At 34.2% G+C, this 14890-nt stretch overlaps 1 protein-coding gene across 5 annotated transcripts in view; it reads left to right on the top strand.

Moving 5' to 3' along the window:
* The window catches only part of TMEM161B (transmembrane protein 161B), a 78061-nt gene extending 63450 nt beyond the window's left edge, over nt 1-14611 (top strand). For 4 of the 5 annotated variants that reach the window (XM_004613066.2, XM_055137283.1, XM_055137281.1 and 1 more), the window contains 7 exons: nt 1413-1564; nt 2920-2980; nt 3537-3677; nt 6535-6648; nt 7115-7289; nt 8932-9028; nt 10388-14611. In XM_004613066.2, coding sequence (XP_004613123.2) covers nt 1413-1564; nt 2920-2980; nt 3537-3677; nt 6535-6648; nt 7115-7289; nt 8932-9028; nt 10388-10665 — 1018 coding nt within the window. In that variant the 3' untranslated portion in view covers nt 10666-14611. The remainder of the gene's footprint in view (nt 1-1412; nt 1565-2919; nt 2981-3536; nt 3678-6534; nt 6649-7114; nt 7290-8931; nt 9029-10387) is intronic. The other variant, XM_055137284.1, reaches the window with a different exon arrangement.
* The last annotated feature ends 279 nt before the right edge of the window (nt 14612-14890 follow it).

Here is a 14890-nt window from a genome sequence, read left to right as displayed (position 1 = left end):
GGTCCTTGTCCAGTTACTTTTTTTTGGGTCATAACAGAGTTTGTTCCATGACCATGCTCTTAACTTATGGGGCTTAGCTTGTCCCCTTTCGATGCCAGGGTATCTTACAGCTTGCCCTGGGTCCATCCAATCCCTTCATTGGGACCCTTCTTTTGGGGTGTTAGGAAGTAAAGGCAACTGAGGCTTAAGTCAAGTAAATATGAGTAAACATTTGGAGTCAGTTAACTCCCATGTTACAAAAGCATAGCATGAACTTTCTTCCTGTGTCTATAGAAAAAGGACATTGCTGAGTAAGCCAGGCAAATGACATAAAGGAAAGAGAAAAAGCAATATAGGATTATTAATTGTGCCTCAGGGGCACTGTTGTGGGAGTAATTCATTCAATAAACCGAAGCTCCCTGAGGGAGGAGCAAGGACAACCCAGCGTTATCCAACATGTATTGGGGATAGAGAATTTGGAGTATTTATTCATTTATTTTTGCTTTTTGGGTCATACCCAATGCTCAGGGGTTACTCCTGGCTTTGCACTCAGGAATTAATCCTGGCGGTGCTCAGGGAACCATATGGAATGCTGGGAATCGAACCCGGGTCGGCCGCATGCAAGGCAAACGCCCTACCCACTCACTGTGTTATCACTCCAGCCTTAGAAGTTTTATTTTTAATTTTTTGAGAAATCTCCATCCTGGCTTCCATAAAGACGAACCAGGCAGCATCCCACCAACATTGAATAATGGCTCGTTTTTCATGGCATTTATTTCTGAACTTTTTTATATTGACAATTCTCATTCTTCAGTGTGGTGATAAGTTCTTGTCAGTCATTTTGATTTGCGTTTCCTAGTAGTCAATGATGATGAACGTTTTCATGTCTACTGGCCAGTTGTATGTCCTTTGAGGAAATCATCTGTTGAGCTGCTCTCCCTATTTCTTGATGGGGTTGTTTAGTTTGTTATTGTTGAGATTTCTAAGTGTTTTACATGGAGAATCTTAAAAAAAAAAATTACATGAATTGGTGATCCCCATACTTGGCTTGTATGTCATGGTTAATTAGTGACTATTAGTAATTTAAATTTCAGATTGTTGAATAATTTTACAGATGATTCCTGTGATGTGCTTAATTTTAAGTATAAACTGAATGTGTTAATAAAGGCTATTTTAGTCCTCTAAAAAAGCCTTGAAGCTTTTCTTATCAGTGAAAATTTATTTCGTAAAATTATTGTAATCTAGGAAAAGTTTAGACAAATCCTTTCTCTAGTTACAATTAATATGTACAAATTCTCTAAATGTGCTTTTTAATTTTTTACTTCTGAATGGCACCTTATATATAAGCATGTTAGAGTTCAGGTTCTTTTAAGATTAGGTATGTATAACTTCCACAGGTATTTGTAATTTTTCCTGAACTTTTCCTTCTGCAGCAAAGTTCTGTTTTCATTAACTACACATTATTTTAAAGTTGAAGATGGTGGTGAAAGATCAGTATGTGTCACTTTTGGATTTTTTTTCTTTGTCAAAGCAATGGCAGTTTTGATTGTAACAGAAAATTATCTTGAATTTGGACTTGAAACAGGTAATTATACAACTTTTCTCATGTTGTTAGGTTGGGGCACAGGAAAAATGGGCTAAAGTCATAGTACAGCTGGTAGGGTGCTTGCTTAAAATACAATCAACCCAGTTTCTATCCCGAGTATCCCATATAGGCTCTTGAGCCCACCACGATTGGTCCCTGAGTAGAGAGCCAGAGTAAGTCCTGAGCACTACAGAGTGATGCCCAAATTTCCACCCCCAAAAATGGTAGAAGGGGAGTAAGAAGAGATGAATGGGAGGTAGTGGGTAAGGGCCAGGACTTGGGCACACTGGTGGTATAATCATATGGTCTATGTAAACTACAGAGCCATCAACACTGGAATCATGAGATCCAAAATACAGCAAACAAAATTAAAAATATACGTGTCAACAAGACAGGCTACAGGGTGGGAGGGAACGTGGGTATATTGATAAAGGAAAGTTGACACTGGTAGTAGAGTTGGTGTTGGAACATTGTATGCCTGAAGGTCAACTATGTGAATCATGGTGTCTTAATATTTAAAATATTTTTTATGGGGGTGGGGTTATACCTAGCATTGCTCAGATTCTATTCCTGGCTCTGTGCTCAGAAGTGACCCTTGGGTTCACAGGGAACCTTGTGCAGTGCTAGGGATTGAATCAGGGCTAGTGGCCCACGTAGGAGCCTTTTTTCCCAGTCCTAATTTTACAATTCTTAAAGTCAGTTTTGCTTTACCTGGTGTTAATATTTTTTACTTAAGTATTTTTGTTTGGGCTTACTCCTGGCTCTCAGGGATCACTCCTCATAGACTTAGGAGGCATATGAGGTTCCAGGCTTCAAACCCTGGTTAGTTGCATGTGCCTTACCCATTGTATGATCTCTCTGGCCCCCATATTAGCTTTTGTTTGGGGAATATATTCTGGCTCTTCTCTGGAGTGACAGCAGGCCATGCTAGGTATACCGTAATTGGTTCTAAGGATTAGAACAAAGATCGATGGCATGCAAGGCAAGTGCCTTAACTCCTGACTCTCTGGAACAAATACGATAAATTTTTTTAAAAAATGGGTGTGAAAAATCTTATCCTTTTGAATTTTGTTATTACTGCTTTGGTTACTTTTATCAAAAAATGCTGGCCACTCTCTTTTTCCTTATATTTATGTTTCTGTAATGCTGAGTTTGCTCACATGGATAAAGAGGCAAATTTTAATGCAAATTTTATGCATATTCATGGCATGAGCCAGTATCAGAGATCTGTTTTCCAAAAAGCTTTCTGCTAAAAGCTCAGTTAATTCAAAATTTAAAACGCTATGTTTTCTTTTATTTTCAAAGATTCTTTTTGCATTTTACCTTTGTGATAAGAGTAATTTTTTTCCCTACAGGATTTACAAATTTTTCAGACAGTGCGATGCAGTTTCTTGAAAAACAAGGTTTAGAATCTCAGTAAGTTTTTTTTTTAATTCAGCAATATTTAAAGGTTTTTAAAATTTTTGGTGAAACTATTTACTATAAATATCTACTTTTAATCTGTTGAGTTCTTTATCAAATAGGCCTCTCACTATTACAAATAACCCTACTCATAATTTTTACATTTGTGCAGTTAGTATCTTTCATAGAACTCTTATTTGGATTTGCTACTATTTAATTCCCTATCACCAGAGGTTAAGCTAAATTTATGAATCATCTATCAATTTTATGTTTAAAGTTTCGGTGGATTGTTACTAGTTGTCTGAAAGCAATGCTTGATATATATTTTTTTTAGTTCACCAAGATCCATTATAGGTAGTTAAAAAAGAAGCAGTCTTTTTATAGACATTTACTTTGTATTGCTATTCTAGTTTATAAAGCGGTTAACTAGACGAAATTATGAGTTAAATTATATTCATATGGAGGTTTTCCTATAAGTTATTGACCTCTTAAAATACATTACTCTTGCTAAAATACATTATTCCTTAAAACTTAAAAAATTGATTGATTTTCTTAAACATTTTCCTTTTAGGGGTCCTGTTTCAAAACTTACTTTCAAATTTTTCCTGGCAATTTTCTGTTCGCTCATTGGGGCTTTTTTGACATTTCCTGGATTACGGCTGGCTCAAATGCATCTGGATGCCCTGAATTTGGCAACAGAAAAAATTACACAGTAAGCGGAAAATGTACATAAGCACATGCAGATAAATATATGTTTTCCATCTTATGAAGGTATATTATTGTAATGAAATCATAAATTACTGTATTGAAAATAACCATTCTGTTGCACACTGCTTACTCTTTCCACTATAAGCAAGTTTCTTTTATTTATTTCTAAATTTTAGTCCTATATTTTTTAAAATCTGCCTTAATTCACTTTTTCTTCTGTCAGCATAGAAGCATTAGTATTTATGTTAGAGGTTTTCTTCCCATATCTAGTGTTATTGGGGGCTACTCCCAGCAGTGCTCTGGGCACCTTAAGGTGCTGGGGGATCAAATTCAGGCTTCCTGCATGTAGAACATGCTCTGAACCTATTGAGATGTATTTCTCCAGCTCCATGGAGTTCTTTTTAATTTGAAGGTGACGGTGTAATTTTAATCTCTACTACTGAGCTAAGATTTTATGCAACTTTTCCTTAAGTCAACATTTTAATTGCTTGAATTTTATATGCATAATTTTATTTAGGTTTTGCAAGGTTTCTGAATTAAATTTTATACATATGGAGATTTTCCTATAAGTTGTTGACCTGTTAAAATACATTACTCTTGTTAAAATACATTATTTTGGGATTGTGACTACTTTACAGATATCACAATCACTTTTTAATCTACCAAATTGTACTTTAGTTTTTGAAGCAGAGAAATCATATTTGAATTTCTACAGATCATTCAAATCCTGTTTATTGTATTTATTGTGGTTGTCAGATAAACTTTTGTTAATAACATTTAGACCAAATGACATATTTATATCTTGATTTATCCATATCCAGTTTTCCATCTTGACTTTTTATTTTATAGTAGAAGTCTAATTTGAGAATTTTCCATTTTGATATTTGTAGTTGCTAAATTTTTTTTGAGTGATACTTTATTTCTTTGCTCTTTAAAGCCTCACATTTAGTGATGCTGATTCTCTGGTGTTCTCACATTTGTATCTCTTTTTAATTGTATAATTTTTCTTTATTTACTTGGGCCATTTTTTTCTGTTGTTTTTCCTTATCTCCATTTTCTACATATGCTTTATGTGTTTACTTACTCTCACTTCCTACTGCACACTTAATGTTTTCTTTTAATTCTCCTTTTACTGAGCATGTTCTTGGCTGTGTCCTACATTTCACCCACCATCCAGTCTTTCTAGTGGTTTCTTTTTTAAAAATTCTGGCTTTCTCTCTCTTTCTCTCCCTCTCTACCACATACACACTTTAGCCCGCTAACCCTAGTGTTATGATTTAAATGAGCTGAAAGGGTGGGTGGAGGGAGTCCTTCACCAGCTCCTGAAGCTGCTGTGGACTGCTCCTTGATACTCGAGTGTTCCCTAGCAACACTGCGTATCTAATATTGCTTCATTCTTCCCTCACCCAATGGTTTACCCAGGCAGTGGGATGAAAGAGTCACTTTATAAAAACACTTAAAGCATTAAGTGTGGTTTGGGGGTGGTAGTACTTTTTTGTTTCCCTCTCAGAGAAAGTAGCTTCTTTTTTAAAGACTTTTTTTTCCTTTTTGTGATTTGGGTTTTTATTTCATTTTCATTTTATTGTAAGTCCCGTATCATTGCACTCTGCCTTGGTCCAAGGATGTAGTTCTGCTATGAGAGTAACACGACTGGCACATAAAACAGCATTCTCCTCCGTGTAACCAGCACCCTGTACTTGTTTTAATGTCATTGTTAGGGAGACCTTTCCTTGTCAGGTATTCACCGTACCAACCCAGTCTCTTCCACATAGATCTCTCTTATTTGCATCAGTGTGTGTGTGTGTGTGTGTGTGTGTGTGTGTGTGTGTGTGTGTGTGTGTGTGTGTGTGTGTGAGAGAGAGAGAGAGAGAGGCAGACAGACAGACAGACAGACAGACAGGCAGGCAGGCAGGCAGGCAGGCAGGCAGACAGACAGACCTGAGGTTTAGCCCATCATCATGGTATATAATACAGTAGGTGACCATAAAAGAGTTTGAAGAATTTCCCTTTGTTTTAAAGTAAAGAAAATCATTACCAGGTATCCTCTGTCTCTTTACTACCTTGGGACTTCCGTTCATAGTGAAGTTAGAGCTCAGACCTAAACTTATGCTAGATTAGGTATAGTCCTTGTCTGGAGTAGTAAAAATCTTCTTGATTTGTATAGGATAGAAAAAGCTAATATCAGATATGTTCATAATATTCCAAGAAGAAATAAAGAAAAATATGTAAATCATTTGTTATTTCAGTGGCATAGTTATAACTTTAATGTTTAAAATGAGTGAATATCAGCATATTACAGGTTCTTTATGAGTTACAGTAGGTTTCTTCTGACATAGGCCTTCTCTGCTGTAGACTTCATTAGTAACAAGGTCTTTCTTGTAATTAAATTTTTAAGTACAGACTTTGAGCTATACTGAATGTATTCCCCATAATGACTTCTATACTAAAAATCAGTTAAGTTCATTCAGTACATAGCGCCAGAAATTATATATAGGTATCGGTGTTAGTGAAATCAGTAATATAGTAGGTGATTATTAAAGAATTCTAGAAGTCAGTAGATTTTTAAATTTCACTTTAACCATTCATCTTTAACCTGTTGTATTGCCATGAACAAATCATTTATTTTTCCTGAATCTTAAGTGCTCTTATCTGAAAAACTAAGATAATGGATGGGATAGTTATGCAAGTATTCATCAGTGTGAAGTGATTATGATAAATGTAAAATTGTGGTAACACTAGTTACTATAGACTAGTTAATGTAGACTCTGAAAATAAGTTCCTGACATAATTTATACCAAGTTTCTATAATTTATTAATGGAAATTTTTTTGTATTTTTATATTTGTTTCTTACTACTTTCAGAACATTACTTCATATTAACTTCTTGGCACCATTATTTATGGTTTTGCTCTGGGTAAAACCAATCACCAAAGACTACATTATGAACCCACCATTGGGTAAAGAAAGCGTGCCTTTGTAAGTATGAGTATTTGGGGGCTAATTTACGTTTTCAGAATGTTTTATTTTTAAGGATAGTATTAAATCACTTTACTTTAAAGATATTATTACAAATAGGTGTGCTTAAAAATTGGATCTATGGGCCATTACCCTTTTTATGATCTTTATTCATATTAATGATTATCTCCCAATTAAAGTTAGCATATACATGTGTAAATTTTTCTGCTCTCAGTATCAGTAATGATGTGGCTTTTTTTTTTCTGTAATCTGTTACTTTTTTACTTAGCAATATATTTATCTGGTTAGATTTCTGTAGCTAAAAGGATTATAAAAATAAACCTGTTGTAAACTAGCATACTGTTTTTTATATATCCAACTTTACCTAAGCATAGTTTTATGTATCATGCTGATCATAAACACATAAAACAAGTATGGTAGCATACTTTGGTCTCTGAGAGCACCATGTCAACTTTTTGATCTGTAGAATGACAGAAGCTACATTTGATACTCTGCGACTGTGGTTGATAATCCTGCTGTGTGCCCTACGCTTGGCCATGATGCGTAGTCACCTGCAAGCTTACTTAAATTTAGCACAGAAATGTGTGGATCAGATGAAGAAGGAAGCAGGAAGAATAAGTACAATTGAGCTACAAAAAATGGTAAGATTTTATACTGTGGGCTAATGAAAATACTGTATTGCTTATTTGGTAGCATTAAAAAAAAATAGGTGATTATTTCATCCAATAAAATTTGTACTATAAATAGGGCAGTCTTTTTGTTCGTGTTCTTTGGAAGGGTTTGGGCAACTCACATTAGTGTTTAGGAGTTATTCCTGGCTCCGTGCTCAGGTATCATTCCTGTTTTAAGATATTAAATACCTTTATTAGTTGAATAAAAAATGGAGGTAGTTGTGGATGGTTAGATAGGCTTAAACTTGTAACATGCTCACAGATGTCCCGTTTATACCAAAAATCTGCTAATTTCTGAGTTTCATTGCATTTATATTTATACAAATTGAAGAACTTTGTTATGAGAACACCCTGTTAGACCTTAGCAGGATGCTTCCTGCTTGGTCACAAGTTTACAGCCACCAACTTCTCAACCTGGTCTAAACTTGTTTTATCTAGAAGACCACCCAGATCTTGTGATTAGTATTAATGTGTGATCTCCCACATCTCTCTCGTTGCTTTTAAAGTGAATTGGCAGCACCGCCTTCTTCTAGCACATTTTTAATTAACAGAAGATGGTATTGGTACCTGTAAGTGGTCCTGTTGGGTTGACGGGTAGTGGTACCAATTCCACATCCAAAACAGAATCTTGATGCTACAATAAACCAAAAGGATCAGTATCCCTATTCCTAAGAGAATTTAAGTCTTAATGGTATCTTAGTGTATTAGCTTCATGGGATTGAAGTTACTCTACCTATTCTAAAAGGTGCACTGTTTGTATCTCTAAGGCAGGCACTTTAACTACTGTATTGTCTCTTCAGCTCAAAATGGGATAATCTTAAAGCAGCAGAAATCAAGAATCCGTGATCTGATTGTGGCATCTAAGTAAAGGTCTCAGTTCCTCTTCCGGTCTTATATTTCCTATGTACCATATGGTTGGGTGTTAATTAGCCATGATAATACCAAATTAGGGAAGTCCCAACTAATATGAAAGTTACTGTATCATCTAGCCTTTATCACTTAGAGTAGAAAAAAAATGTGGTGACAAAAACTTATTCCTTGTAACATTATTCTTAGTTGAATAATAAGAATTAAATAATAAAAACTTGAACATGAGACATTATTATTTAACCTATTCTAAAGAAAGAAATGATAGGAATTCATTCATTGTTGTGTTGGTAGACTGGATCATTACCTGATGTGTCTCTTTCAGAGATTTGGTGTTGGTCTGCTAAAATCCAAAACATTTTTAGTCTTTCATAGTCAGAAACATTGATAAGGATTACTTTTTCTTTTACCTTTTATATGTTTTCATATAATTAGTTTTATTTATTAGGGGGTTTACACTTATTTGTAACTACTTGTTACTATTACTTAGTTTGATGTTTTTAGCTGTCTTAAAGATTTTAGCATTCTGTTTTATATTTGAAATGGAAAGCAGATTTTTCTCATTTTGGGGGCATTTATAAATAAGAGTATAAAAGGAAGTTTCAAAGAATTACTGCCATTAGCTTCCTTTCTAGAAACAGTTACTTATCTTAAAGCAATTCCACTTGAAAATTATATGAAAATGTATTTTAACTTCTAACCTGGCCAGCCATAACTGAACTCTTAAGAATGTTGTTGATTGCAGGTTGCCCGAGTGTTTTATTACCTTTGTGTCATTGCACTACAATATGTGGCGCCCCTGGTAATGCTGCTTCACACAACTCTGCTTTTGAAAACTCTGGGTAAGCGTATTCTGGAAACTGGAAAACATGTTTTACTTTCTGCCTATCATTAGTAATGTGTTTTGTTATCTGCAAAGAAATATGCTTCTTTAAAATGATTTCTCTTTGAAAGTTATAAGAGGATTGATAAGTTATAGCTGTAAAAGTTGATTTCTTGATGTTAAAAAACATGGCTTGTTATGACATTCTTTTAAAGAATTGTTCTCTAGGGTTAGGGATGTGGTTCTGTGGTCAAATACTTGTCTCGAGTGTAAGATCCTGGATCTGATTTCCAAGGAAGGGAAATTTGCTTACTAATAATTAATCCCAGTTTTTCTGAGTTAACATGAGTTATCTGAATGATTGTTTTTAATATTAGTTATTTTGTGTTACAAGCAATTTTGTTAACTTTAAATTTTACTTGCAGATTTACCTGAATTACAGATTCATTTGGGGACAATGTTATGGGTAACTTATTGAGAAACTAGTGATTTCTCAGTGGATGAGCTCAGTACTCCTCTAAGTCTATTTCACATATCAGGTTCCTGAATTGGGCCATTTAAAAACTATCCATTATTGTATTAATCATTTTTCTCTTTTTATTAAATCAGGCACTCTGCCAAATATGAAGGTTTATAAAGAAGCCCGAAGGAAATAAAAGTGGTGTTTGTGGGGGCTAAATTTCAGTACCGTGTAGCTAGTGATCATTGTAAATGCCCTTTAGGAATCTAGGAAATGTAAAGGAGTAGCTTGGTTGTAAATTGTGTGACTCACATCCTACCTAATATGAAAAATATATGATAAAAAACTTTCTGAAAGCTATTAATAGTTTCTCACATGGAAATCACAAATAGTTTCTAAGAAAGAAATTTATTTCGATATTCTAGAGGTAGAAAAGATTTCTAAGAAGTCATTGTACCTGTTCTTGTGACTTTAGTAGCTTTAGTAGGGATAGTTGATTCATATATTATACAAGGAAAAAATTTTATCGGATTTTAGAACATGTGTACTTTTACTGATAAAGCCTATTATAGTCATAATTTAAGTGGATTTTTTAACTAGCTCTATAGAAAGATAATTGCTTTTCTTTTGTTTTTCCATCTTTAATATCTTTTTAAAGTTTTAATTTTTATTTGAAATGCCATGGTTTACAATATTGTTAGTGATAGGGTTTCATGTGTCCAACATTCCTATACCACACCCCCCAACAAACTATCTCCTTCTCTCCTTGGTGGGCCATGGATGTGGGTCAGTAGGAAAGTGCTTGCTGGCCTTACATACACGAGACGTAGGTTTAATCCCCAGGTCTTTGCAAACAGCAACAACAAAGTTTTGAGATTAGTTATACTTCAAGATTGATTTGTGTCTTGAATTTTCTAGGTAATCATTCCTGGGGAATTTATCCAGAATCTGTGTCTGCTTTGCCAGTGGATAAGAGTCTACCCTCCCATTCTGTTTACTCTGAATTGCCCTCAGGTGATGGGAAGATGAAGGTAACTGTTACACAGATAACAGTAGCACTAAGCAGCTTAAAAAACATTTTCACTCCTCTGCTTTTTCGAGGAATTCTCTCTTTTCTGACTTGGTGGATTGCTGCTTGTCTTTTTTCTACAAGCCTTTTTGGGCTTTTCTATCACCAATATTTGACTGTAGCATGAACCTCGGTTAACAAAGAAAGGATTTTCAAGTCATATTTTGAATTCAAATACTTGTGCCCTTGAAGGACTGATGAAAACCAGAAGAAAGCAAATACAAAGGATAAAAGAACATATCAGAATATCTTTTTTCAAATGTTTCCTCTGTGTTCTCAGGGTGAATTAATGGTATATTTAAAACTACAGAGTAGATTGTTAACTACTATACTGTGGCATTGGAATGTTAACCCCTTGTATTAACTGACAGGGGAGGGCTATCTACAAGGGTAATACTTCTGATTACCTTGGTTTACAGAAACCTCCAACAGTCTCTGAAATTTTTCATATGACTCCAGTTATTGATCGATTGCTCTTACAGGTATTAAGGTACTGTTGATCTTCATAGTGGGTGCCTATAGAACAATCTTCAAACTGAGCCATGCTTTAGGGAAACAAAAAGAGCAGGTGTTGCTTCTGTTGGTAATATATTAGTCATTCTTGAAACAAAAGCAAAATCCAACAGAAAGGAAGAAATAGCTACTGTATATTACAGTAAAGAAAGCTGCATAGTAATTTTAAATTTGAGAGATGTACGTGCTTAATATATACAAGCACTACTGCTTGAGAGTAGCAAGAGTATTGTTTCAAGTGTATTCTGTCCAACTTGAGGGATATTTTTAAATGTTTGGCCATATGAACATTTACAATCTTGTTGATAGGTTTGGGCCTTCCATCTTTTATTTTACTCTATGATCCTAAATAGTTCTTTTTAATAGTCTAAACATATTTATCAATATTGATCAGTCTTTAAAGAAATTACTTTGTAATCCTGCTGACTACCTGTATGTATTGTGTATATATATTATATTATATATTAAATATATAATATATTGAGATTATAAAGATGAAAATATTGGATCCTATAATATTTTAAGTTTCTAAATGTATGTTAAAATGTGATTGAATGAGTTGTATTTGTATCTAGAAATTTTCCTTTTGGAATGAGATTAAAGTACATTTTGAAAGTTCCTCAGCAAGCAGTTGTCATTACCTATGTGTAAGAGAGTATTTAAAATTTTGTAAGTTCTTGTGATTTCTCTCAAGTTGACATTGTTCTGTCATTTTTGAAAATCAGAATCATTCCCACTCCAAACTTGTAGGACATTATTTAAAACCCTTGTTAAGTGGGACTTGTCTTTAATTTGTAGAATTTGAATTGATTTAGTAATTTAGACCCCCAAATTGGGGTAATTTGAATGAAAAATTCAAATGAAATTGATCGAAGGGAAATTTTTAATTTTTTAAAATCTAAAATCCAAAATGGAGGATGGAAGTCACAAAAGAAATGAACATGTTATATATGTATCTTAAGGCTGGAGAGGTCATTTAGACCACCCTTGACCATGCTCAGGGCTTATACCTGACTATGATGGACTCCAGGCAAACCATATGCTCCTGGGTTTCAGACCGGTTCAGCTGTGGTCGAAAGCAAATAAATTCCGAACTCCTATGCTATCTCTCTTTTGCTACACACATCTTTTTAGCAACTCAAGTAGCATACTTTACAAGTGAATGTACTTTGTCATGAGAGTTTCAGAGCTATTTTGAAAGTCTTTGGAAATTAATTTCAAGACTTTGACTCACATTTATTTGATCTCAGAACAGAAATTTAGGGTAGTTAGTTGGGTGAGTGGGGCTTGGCGCTGCACGCATCTGTGCTTAGGGCTTACTCCTGGCTCTGTGCTAAGAGATCACTCCTGGCATTGCTCAAGGGACTTTATGCAGTTCTGGGATCAAACCAGTTCAAGACAACTGCCTTAAGGCAAGTACCTAACAAGTACTAACTTTCTTGACAGTCCCAAATAGCAAGTTCTTGATTTTTGTTGTAGATTAAAGTTTTGGGGAATAGCTGATTTTTAAATAAGATTAAGTAATAAATACTTGAGTAAGATAACTTTTTTGGTTGAAATGAATTGTGAATGTAGCTCAAGAGTATTTCTAGAGTTATCACTAACATTCCAGCAAAGTATAACAGTAATTTGTATGTAAAAGTTTTCACATGACTTGAGAAGGATTTCATCTGATATTACAGTCATTCTTATTAAAGGACTGTGTTCTAAAAATTGCAATTAAATTAGAACTTTAAATTTCAGATATTGCATAGTACATTAGATTATATCATTGTTGGATAGAATGACATGTATTTCTCAAATATCCTTCATACATTTAACCTGTAATATTTAGGTGTAACAGAGTTGCACAGTCTCTTAATTTTAAGTTAAAGGTTCTTTGATTTTTGGTTTTTTTGGTTCTTTACTTTCAAAGCAGATGTGAAGAGAATGATGGTTATAGCCACCAAGTGGTTTATTTAAGCATATTGCCTTTGTACCAGAAGCTGTGTTCTTTAATTCTAAAAGGGTTTATACTTTATACCAAATAATAGTTTTAATTGAGATATAGTGACATAAAACCTAGTTAGTAAGTATACAACATAATACTTTGATAGTATTATAAATAAGTCGAATTTTTTTTTTAAGTTTTTAATATTGAATTTAGGGAAAATATGTATTGTCACTACAAATGCTTCTAAGATAATTTTTTTAATAGTTTTGCCAAATTAAGCTGGAGCTCTTTTTGATCTTGGCTTTATGTGATTTTTGAGTTTGTTGTGTTCTATTTTCCCTTCTCTGTGTTGCACTATTTTTTTTTTAAAAGAAGGTCTATTCTTTCTTCTACCCCTGTTGACTTGTATGAAATGTAAAGCATATAATTTTATCTTAATATCTGTGCATTTCTATTATTTTCCCTCAGAGTTCTGCCTCCTGTACATAAATGACCGATCCATCCAAACAGAATATCACATTGTCTTATTGTTTCTGATATAAATATCATAGGTAAAATAGTGACATTTCTTGTTGAATTATGATTCAGAAAAGGTAATTCATCCATTAATGGAATTGATATATCCAGGAAGCAATAAGTAGAATTCATTATGAAATCTATAATTGGAACTTCACTAGATAGATTTTATTCTTTCAAATGGAAGATTAAATTCTCAGTACTGCAAGGCATAGGGTTTCAGCATTCCCTGAATTCATACATACTTTTCTGAACTGTCTGATAATTCACAATAGTCTATTGTGGTCATATGGCTCTATTCAGAAAAATAAAACTAAATGAATTTTGCACTTGGATTAGTCTTCAGAGATGAAATAAAGAATGAAATGTAAACACATCACTGATCCAGAGCTGGAACCCATTGTCTCTAGTAGTCATGGAATGTCTTTTTAAGTTTCATTCATCTTTTTATGCTTAGACCCTGGCTTTCTAACTGAAGCTGTTATGTGCTGTGTAACTCTGAAGTGAACACTTGGTATGATCATACGTTTTCCTTGCTTAAAATAGTAGACATAAAAACATTTTTTTTTGTTTTGTTTTGTTTTTGGGTCACACCCGGCGATGCACAGGGGTTACTCCTGGCTCTTCACTCAGGAATTACCCCTGGCGGTGCTCAGGGGACCATATGGGATGCTGGGATTAGAACCGGGGTCGGCCGAGTGCAAGGGAAACGCCCTACCCGCTGTGCTATCGCTCCAGCCCCATAAAAACATTTTTTAACTGTTTAAAAAAACTAGTTTTTCGAATTTCTTCTGCTATTCTTTAACAAACTGTTATTTTGGTTGTGCCTGTCTTTAATGATTCAGAGTCTGTTTTCTGTCCCATTGTGAGTTTTTTTTCCTCTTTAGTCTTTTTCTTTGTAACTCTCTATGTGGTGGTTATTTCTCACATCTCTCATTGGGCAAAAGTATTTTTATAAATGAAGTAGCAGCACAGATTTTAGATAGAATGTTTATTTAAGAATCAGGGTGCCATTCATTACCCATTTCTGCCTGTAATTAGTTGAGGTTTTTTGCATTAAATAGAGAATTATCCTTTGACATATTTTGTGAAATAAAATAGTTTAAATGTATAGCTATCCATTTCTAAGTCTGCTGTCACTTTTTTTTAATTATAGCATGAGAAATTTGAGAGAATGCATTATATACAGTACTGAACAAAACATCAAAACCCCTGCCCTCCAGGAGCTTAGTATCTAAGGTGAGAGAGCAAAAAAAAGATGAGTGTGAGTTCAGTGCAGGCTACATTACATTGACCCACCAGGTGATGAGCGAAGTAACTAGAGAAGGGGGAGAAGGGAATAGCGGGATAGGGACAAAATTAAGATTTTATGTCGGACCTTATTGAGAAG

Source organism: Sorex araneus, chromosome 1, assembly GCF_027595985.1.
Source record: "Sorex araneus isolate mSorAra2 chromosome 1, mSorAra2.pri, whole genome shotgun sequence".
NCBI lineage: Eukaryota > Metazoa > Chordata > Mammalia > Eulipotyphla > Soricidae > Sorex > Sorex araneus.
Note: the sequence above shows the minus strand (reverse complement) of the source record. Positions and strands in the feature narration are given on the sequence as shown.